Source organism: Octopus bimaculoides, chromosome 19 (genome assembly GCF_046866305.1).
Source record: "Octopus bimaculoides isolate indiv1 chromosome 19, ASM4686630v1, whole genome shotgun sequence".
Lineage (NCBI taxonomy): Eukaryota > Metazoa > Mollusca > Cephalopoda > Octopoda > Octopodidae > Octopus > Octopus bimaculoides.
Window position 1 is genome coordinate 33,527,585 of NC_142946.1, and position 9,826 is coordinate 33,537,410.

The 9,826-nt window shown below is 37.4% G+C and overlaps 1 protein-coding gene across 50 annotated transcripts in view; it reads left to right on the plus strand.

Moving 5' to 3' along the window:
• LOC106870491 (fas apoptotic inhibitory molecule 1-like) overlaps positions 1 to 9,826 on the plus strand; it is a 172,289-nt gene that overhangs the window by 162,124 nt on the left and 339 nt on the right. For all 50 annotated transcript variants that reach the window (XM_089366713.1, XM_089366714.1, XM_089366715.1 and 47 more), the window contains 3 exons: positions 3,678 to 3,790; positions 7,737 to 7,786; positions 9,729 to 9,826. The exon at positions 9,729 to 9,826 is cut by the window's right edge and continues 339 nt beyond it. In XM_089366713.1, the coding sequence (XP_089222839.1) occupies positions 3,678 to 3,790; positions 7,737 to 7,786; positions 9,729 to 9,826 (261 nt within the window). The remainder of the gene's footprint in view (positions 1 to 3,677; positions 3,791 to 7,736; positions 7,787 to 9,728) is intronic.

Below are 9,826 nucleotides of genomic sequence, written 5' to 3' on the forward strand. Positions count from 1 at the left end.
AAAAACATAAAACCTCTGCGGTACTCCAGCATGGCCACAGTCAAATGACTGAAACAAGAATAAAAAAAAGCAAGAGAAAAAACAGGACTATATCATGATGCATGAAGCATACATAATGCATCTGAACACACACACACCACATATTTATACAGACTAATAACAGTTTTGGATTTGCCATGTTGCTAATAGAAAAAACAGTTAAATAAAAAAAATGATGTTTCCATTATTTGATTCAACCCCAGTAGGGTTGGGGAGTTCAACACAACAAATTAAGGATTTTAAGTGTCCTCACTATGAACTGTACATTGTATTGTGGATTCTGTCTTGTCATAGTATGACTCAGTGAATTAGGGCAACTTCTTGGCATGTGACAGTATGAAGCCATTACCCTGTATTCTAGGCCAGTTATAAAAGTTGTAATATAGTTTTATCTGGCAGTATTTCATCTGCCGTTATGTTATGAGTTCAAATTCTGCCGAAGTCGATTAAAAAAAGTTGATGTAATTGACTTAATCCCCTTATCTGTCCTTGTTTGTCCTCTCTATGTTTAGCCCCCTGTGGGCTATAAAAGAAATATAGTTTTATCTTCAGAAACAATTTTGTACACACACAGAAAAAGATACACACATACATGTATGCAGAATTTGTAAATTGCTTATTTTCACTTCAGCAGAAAGACACAAGTTTATTTATAGGTCTAATAGATGAGAATTTGTGATATTCATGCCTTTTTCAAAATCATTATTGATGTAAGTGAAGGAAGTTTTCAGCCAAACAGCCCCTTTGCCCTGACTACATTGTCACAAAATCTCTGTTGTTACGACTACATTGTTGCAAAATCTCTGTCACTATGACTGCACAGTAGCAAAATCTCTGTTGCTATGACTACATTGTAGCAAAATCTCTGTTGCTATGGCTACATTGTAATAAAATCTCTGTTGCTCTGAGTACACTGTAGCAAAATCTCTGTTATCATGACTACACTGTAGCAAAACTTCTATTGCTATGACTACATTGTTGTAAAATTCCGATTTCTACAAATACTCTTTACAAGAACTTACTCTGCTGTCATTGTACCCTTCTACTCAACCAAATCTTGAAATGTCAGGAATTATGCAAGGAATTCTAACTTTAGTCTGTTTCTGTGAGGAGTTAATCCAGAATCTTTTCATTACACTTTAGCAATACATTGACTTTGTTATTGTTTGTTTTTGTTCATAATTTGCCTTCTTGAAATGTCAGCTTGGCACAAGAATTATTCTTCAAGAGTTCTACAAGTGCAAAAACCCCATATTTTATAGAATCTCAAGTCTTTTGGTGTTTTACTGACATTTCAACCTTTTTAATAATAAATGTTGAATGTCCTGGAGACTATCAGATGTGAATGTGTGTGTGTGTGTGTGTGTGTGTGTGTGTGGATATGTGATGGTATGGTGAGAGTAATTAAGTGGTGTGTAGTACTACTAGTAGTAATAGTGTTGGTTGTGGTAGTGTGTGGTAGTTGTGTTCTATTCTTGTTGACACTTGTTAAAGTAGACATCATTTCTGAATATTCTTGTTGGTGTTGTAGTACCAATATTATGAAGATAGTGGTGTCTTGTGACTATTGTTGTTCCTGAGGTTCCAGTATATTTTGTGGTATCTACAGAGATTGGGGTGTCTTTATGACCATTGTTGTTGAGGCTGTAGGGTATTTGCTGCCTTACCTTAGAAAATTTTTTATTATTTCATTGTTGTTTTTGTTGTTGTTGATATTCTTCTTCTTCTTCTTCTTCTTCTTCTTAAGGCAGTGAGATGGTAGAATTGCTAACATGCCGGGCCGGGTGGAATGTTTAGTGATATTTCATCCGTCTTTATGTTCTAAGTTCAAATTCTGCCAGTTGATAAAATAAGTACCAGTGAAACACTGGGGTCAATGTAATTTTGGGTCTTATGCCCTTAGTAGAAAGGACTATTATTATTATTGATTGAAAGAGCAGTGCATGCCATCAAAGTGATACTGGGGTAAAATATATGAAGCCCAGTATACCCATAATGACTCCTCATCTGATAGGGGTATATCAGGCACATGCATCACAACCATATGTGCGCAACATGGTAATCTCATATCAAGGTAAACAGAGCATGACCTTGCAGGTGGGTCCCAGTTAGAATTTTCTTACCCTAACCCTAACCTCTTTCTCTACTTGCTCTCTTCATGTTTAGATGATCCTTTAGTTCATCCTCTGTCTACTTCAGAATTCCAGTGCCTTGTTGAACCACTGCAACTGTACCATGAATTTATTGCCAAAATTATGTTTCTGGCATTCAACTTTGAATTCAGTATTTTTCTCAGTCACCACAAATGCTCTTTTGTTGTCTTTTCTTTCATATCTTTATGTTTAATAGCCTCTGCCTCAAGTATTCCCAGGTATTTATATCTAGATTCAAGTTCAATTACCTTCATCATTTCATCACTTGACATACATATACTTTCTGTTCCGGCAAACTTTCCTCATCTCATCACCATCACAACACATTTTGAAAGTCTAAACTCCATCTTGATATCATTTGAGAAAATATGCACAGAGTGGACTAGACTCTCCAGTTCTGTCTCACGTTTTGTGAACAACTTCAAATCAACCATAAATAACAGGTGATTAAGCTTTCCATTGCCACTTCTCAGATCATACCCCAAATCTGTCTTCAGCAGTATTTCACTCAAAAGAATCATTCCCAGTACAAAGATTAGTGGGGATACATTGTTCCTCCAGAAGATTCCTCTCCTGCTGTTAATTCAGTTCTCTTTCTGCTACTCCATACATTTCCATAGTAGTAGTAGTAGTAGAAGCAACAGCAGTAGTAGGTGTAAAGACTGTGAATTGACTATTGCTGTAGAATACAAAACCAATTGTTTTCAGGGCAATAATTGATATAACGAACTATATTACTCTGCTACAAAAGCAAGCTTTGTGTCTGAGTAATAAATTATTAAAAATTCATTAACAAAAATAATTAAAGTTAATTTGTTGTAATGCAAGAGCAACCCAATAGTTTGGATGATTGTGTTTTCAGATAAAATCATGAATTTTGAGGTGAATGCTTAGATTGCTCAGAAGCAGAGTTTTGATGCCACAAACAACTGTTATTCTTATTGGATTCTTGATCTTTCTTTAAGAAATTATTAGAACAGTTGTTGTTGATGATATTACATACATACTTATGTGTGTTTTGGTGATGATGGCTAAGACGCACATGCACACGCACACAGACACACATGCACTTTAGGTTAATTAAAATATGTTTGTAACATATTTTAACTTCAAAAGGCAAATTCACTGCAGTTACCATGGAAAAAAGTTCTCATTCATGGTAAAAGGTGTAAAAACTGTTCAGTGTCTCTCACTTGTTGACTCCTAGATGCGTTTCAAGTTCTTTAGCCTTCCTCAGTAGGAGATACTGAAGAGAGACAACCTTCGGTGAGTCCATTAGTGGAAGACACTGAGCAGATAAGGTGTTTTACACCTTTCGCCGTAAGCAAGAATTTTTTGGTAACTGCTGTGAGTTTGCCTTTAAAAGTTCAAATATGTCATAAGCATATTTTGACTAAAGTTTCTTTATTCCTCATCGCTGCTTACTGCTGATACTACTGCTTATATATATACATATAATTTAAACTTATTTGTTTCTTTTTCCAGCAAAAAATCTTCTTCCTTGCTCATCGAAGGGGATCAGTATATCCCTGAACAGCGATCCTGGGTCAGGTTATGGACTGTTAATTTAGATAATATTTTTTATTATATTAAATACCGTGAGTATGATCCTTTAACTACCTCTGTTAAGTTGTTTTCATTATCATGTATATATTTCTTCTCCATGAAGGCATGTGGTTAAGCATTTAGAGCATTTGGCTCACAATCGTAAGGTCATAATTTTAATTCCCAATGGCACATTGTATCTTTGAGCAAGACACTGTATTTCTCATTGCTTCTGTCTACCCAGCTGGCAAAAATGAGTTGTACTTGTAGTTCAAAAGCCCAGCCTTGTCACATTCTGTGTCATGCTGAATCTCTCTGAGAACTACATTAATGGTAGACGTGTTTGTGGAATGCTCAGCCACTTGCACATTAATTTCATCAGCAGGTTGTTCGGTTGATTGGATCAACTAGAACACTCATTATCATAACTGATGAAGTGCCAGTTCTAAAAGTTCTATTTCTTCTCTGTTACATGTCCACTATGTTTTGTTCTGTTTAATATTTAATATATCATAACTATCCATTAGATCCTATTAAAAACTGGGTAGAGCATGACACTAAATAATTGACCATCATTAGTTATCCTATTGTAGTATCTCTGCTGTTATGTGTTTGTGACAAGCAGGCCAGACTACCTCACTCTCAGTTGATTGTCAGCCTAACATTGTTGTACATTTTATCACCTGACTGAAGCTGACTAATGTAAATTAAATGGAATTGTAAATGAATCTGACTGAAATATACACAACAGATTATCATCAAGCATTATGACAAAGCACATATAAAAAATGTCCCAATGCAAACAACATAATGAACAATGAAGCAAAGATTTTCACAACACAAATATTGAAGGTTGTGTAGAATGCTCCACTCTGGCAAAAACCTACATAACATTCAAAGTTCATAAGGAAAACTTTATATCCTATTCAAAATGCAAGTTCTTTAATCTTATGAAAAATGAACTGAAATAAACTTAGTTGTTATTGATTAACTGCAGATTGAATAGATCTATGATCAAAGACACTCTAGATGTGACCATCTCACCTTATTTTCAGGTGTTAGTGTATCTAGGACTAAAAGTTAAATGTATCTTTCTCTTCATTAACAAGGTAGAATGTGATTTGAGGGAGATTTGGTTGCCATTTTTTGAAGATTCAGTTACTTAGATGGTAACCAAACCTACATCATGGACTCAGTCTGTTGCTAAGTTCTTGTTTGAAAGATTGAATGAAGAAAAGAGGAATGATTGATGGAATGGAAGAATGAATTAATAAATGAATGAATAGAAAGAGGAATGGCTGAATGAAGAAATGAACAAATAGAGGAATGAATGAATGGATGGAAAAATGAACGAATAATGGAATAGATGAATAAGCATATCCGTGCTTTGTATAAAACCAAAATAGAGTTATTCACTTTCACCTTCTCACCCAGCTCTACCACTTGTCTGTTGTGTCTCACAGACTATCAGAACTATTGTTACTGTAAAGGTTGTTATTTGATTTACTGTAGATCAATGAAGGAAACAGAAAAGTGGTATAATTCCAGTGAATTGCTCTGATGTTAATAATACCCAGTACAATATTCTGTTTTGTACCAAATTCCACATTAATAAGCACTGCCAAAGTGGCTTTCAAAAACAACTAGTACAGTGCTAAGTTCTTTATCAAATCTACATTAATATACATTGTGAATATTTCATTCCTTAATAAACAATGTTGTTTCACAGAAGTATTGTTGCATAGAAACTTAGCAGACATGTCTATAAGGATTTACTTGAATGATGCATATAGATTTATTGGACATCTCTTTCGGGGTTTAGTGAATGGGTGTATAGGAAATTAGGATACAGTTCTATAGAGACAGAGCGACACTTCTGTAGGAACAGAGTGTTATCTGTTGAGTGTGAAGTCTATCTGGCTTATATGTTTGTCTGAGTGGTAGGCAATAAGGTGGATGGCCAATTTCCTGAATTTAGTGCTAAAAATGGGTATATATTTGGATTTACAAATAAGAGAAAAGAATACTTAATCTAAATAGAAAAGTTTGCTCATTTGTTTGATGGTGCAGCTTCCCTCCACAGTGTCACTCTGAGTTTTGTGTTGTCTCTTCTTACAGAATCTTACTACTGTATCATCATCATCATCGTTTAACGTCCGCTTTCCATGCTAGCATGGGTTGGACGACTTGACTGAGGACTGGTGAAACCGGATGGCAACACCAGGCTCCAATCTAAATTTGGCAGAGTTTCTACAGCTGGATGCCCTTCCTAACGCCAACCACTCAGAGAGTGTAGTAGGTGCTTTTACGTGTCACCTGCACGAAGGCCAGTCAGGCGATACTGGCAACGGCCACGCTCGAAATGGTGTCTTTTATGTGCCACCCGCACAAGCCAGTCCAGGGGCACTGGCAATGATCTCGCTCGAAAATCCTACGGAGGCCAGTCAGGCGGTACTGGCAACGGCCACGCTCAAAATGGTGCATCTTATGTGCCACCCGCACAAGAGCCAGTCCAGGGGCACTGGCAACGATCTTACTTGGCTTGCCGGGTCTTCTCACGCACAGCACATTTCCAAAGGTCTCGGTCAGTAGTCATCGCCTCGGTGAGGCCCAATGTTCGAAGGTCTTGCCTCACCACCTCAGCCCAGGTCTTCCTGGGCCTACCTCTTCCACGGGTTCCCTCAACTGTTAGGGAGTGGCACTTTTTCACGCAGCTATCCTCATTCATTCTCACCACATGTCCAAACCAGCGCAATCGTCTCTCTTGCACACCACTACTGACGCTTCTTATGTTCAGCTTTTCTCTCAAGATACTTACACTCTGACGGGTATTCACATTGACATTACACATCCAACGGAGCATACTGGCTTCATTCCTTGCGAGCTTACGTATGTCCTCAGCAGTTACAGCCCATGTTTCACTGCCATGTAGCATGGCTGTTCGTACACATGTGTCATACAGTCTGCCTTTTACTCTGAGTGAGAGTCCCTTTGTCGCCAGCAGGAGTAAGAGCTCTCTAAACTTTGCCCAGGCTATTCTTATTCTAGCAGCTACACTTTCAGTGCACCCACCCCCACTACTAACTTGGTCGCCCAGATAGCGGAAGCTATCGACTACCTCTAGTTTTTCACCCTGGAATGAGATAGAAGTTGTTTCCTGTTTGTTTACAGTCTTTGTTGCACCTGAACATCTGCCACAAACAAAGACTAACTTCCTAGTTAACTTGCATTTGATGTTGCTGCACCTCTTATGTGTCCATAGCTTGCACCGGGTACATCTTATAGAGTTACTACATACTCCTTTTCTACATACTGAGCAGGGCCATCTACCTGAAGGGGTTTGTGTTTTATCTACCTTCCTACTTATTAGGATTTTGGTTTTAGCTAGGTTGACTCTAAGGCCCTTCAATTCTAGACCTTGCTTCCACACCTGAAACTTCTCCTCTAGTTCTGATAGTGACTCCGCAATTAGGGCAAGGTCATCAGCATAGAAGAGCTCCCAGGGGCAACCTGTCTTGAACTCCTCTGTGATTGCCTGGAGGACTATGATAAATAAGAGGGGGCTGAGGACGGAACCTTGGTGGACCCCCTACCTCTACCCGGAATTCATTGCTGTACTCATTTCCAACCCTCACCTTACTGGCAGCATCTCTGTACATGGCTCGCACAGCTCTCACTAACCATTCTTCTATCCCAAGTTTCCTCATTGACCACCAGATAAGGGATCGGGGGACCCTGTCAAAGGCTTTCTCCATGTCAACGAAAGCCAGGTACAGAGGTTTATCCTTGGCTAGGTATTTCTCCTGCAGCTGTCTTACTAGAAATAAGGCATCAGTAGTGCTTTTACCTGGCACGAACCCAAACTGCATCTCATCTAAATTGTATATATTTACAAATATCCAAATACGTACATTCTAGTCTTAGTTATCTTAGCTTGCACAAATATATATAAAATGGTTAAAGAGAACTGATTTATAATTCCAGTAATTTCCATTTCAGATTATGGCACTGGCTCAGTAAATTGTAATGGAGATTTCCTTAAAACAATTGTAAGTGTTTGAAAATTCTTTTATTAATACCATCGTAACTTGTTGACCTTTAAAACTGAAGTTTCACAATCATTAAATGTTAAAATATTATATTGCGTAACACATTAGATATTTGAAAAATGTTGATTATTACAAAGGAAGCCATAGTTGTGTAATTGAGAAGGTTGTTTCCCAATCTGTGGTCTTAGGTTCAGTTCCATTGCATGGCAGCTTGAGTAAGTGTCTTCCACTATAGCCCTGAGCTAACCAAAGCCTTGTGAGTGTATTTGGTAGATGGAAACTGGAAGAAGCTTGTTGTATATATATATATATATATATATATATATATAGGCGCAGGTGTGGCTGTGCGCTAAGAAGCTTATTTCCCAACCACATGGTTCCAGATTCAGTGCCATTGTATGGCACTATAATCTCGAGCTGAGCAAAGCCTTGTGAGTGGATTTGGTCGATGGAAACTGAAAGAAGCCCGTCAAATATATATATATATATATGTATGTATGTATATATATTTATGTGTGTGTGTATCTTTGTGTTTGTATTTGTCTCTCCCCACCATCACTTGACAACCAATGTGTGGTATGTTTTTGTCCCCATAACTTAGCAGTTTGGCAAAAGAGACTGATAGAATAAGTACTAGGCTTACAAAGAATAAATCCTTGGATCGATTTCTTCTACTAAAACCCTTTAAGGTGGTGCTCTAGTATGACTGCAGTGAAATGACTAAACCATGTAAACGAATATATATATATATATATATATATATGCATGTATATATGTATGCATTTGGGTTTGAGTCTGTCCCCCACCACTGCTTGACAAACAGTGTTGGTTCGTCAATGTTCATAACTTAGCGCTTTGACAAAAAGGACTGATAGAATAAGTACTAGGTCTCAAAAAATAATACTGGGGTCAATTTGTTTGACTAAACCCTGCAGGGCTTAGTCCAATGACTAAAATAAGTAAAAGATAAAAGTGTTAACGTTTTAGAGGTTAAAATAAACATACAAATCATTACATGCTTACATTACTAGGTGATGATGATTCTGGTGGTGGTGGTGGTGGTGGTGGTGGTGGTGATGAATATGATAGTGATAATGTTTGTGATGGTTGTAGTGATGATAGTGGTGTAATGATGATGATGATAGTGATAATTGTGATGATAGTGATGATGATAGCAATGAAAATGGTTGTAGTGCTAAGGGTGATCATTAACAAGATGATTAACCTTCAGAAAAATACCTTGTCGTATCCTGTTACATTTGTATGAAAACGAATAAAGAAGTCTGTTGTGATTTTTTATAAACAAAATTTTATTCTTTTTGTACACAAAATCAACAAATATTGTTGTGACTAAGAATGACAAAATGTCGAGAGAGTTTGAATGTTCTTGTTCTTGGTGTAATTGTAGTAGTAATTAAAAAGTTAGCTGCTGGTCATTGTGTTGCTGTTGTTGAACATGCATTCTGGTTGTTGTCAACTTGGGTCAACAACTATCCACATTTGTTTGCCATCTGTCTGCCATCTCATCTCTATCAGCTCTCAATGCTCTCTCAAAGCTCTCTATCAAGTAGTCAAGGTGTGCCTAATTTATACTGATGGTAAGGTTCAGAAAGCAGCATGCCAAAAGATGAAATTGTCCACACAAAGACAACATTGTAAGAAACCATTATTATTATGATTTTTTAATCCTGCGCTACATGATGGGGAAGGTTATGACAATATTGTTGGTAGTGATGGTGGTGGTAGTGGTGGTGGTGGTGATAATGATGTTTCTGGTGGTGGTGTTAGTGATAAATATGACTGTGATAATGTTGGTGACGGTTGTAGTGATTATAGTGATGATGATGATGACGATGATAATGATGATGTGGATAAGTTTGACGGTGGTGATGACAACAGTAATGGTGCTTTAATTAATTGTTCTATTTTATCTAAATTTCAGAGTGGCTTCAGCAAGGAAGGACCTCAGACCATCTTTCTTATTGGCACCCATGAGGCCTGTATACAGACAGTAACCAATGGTGTTAACAAGTATGGCTG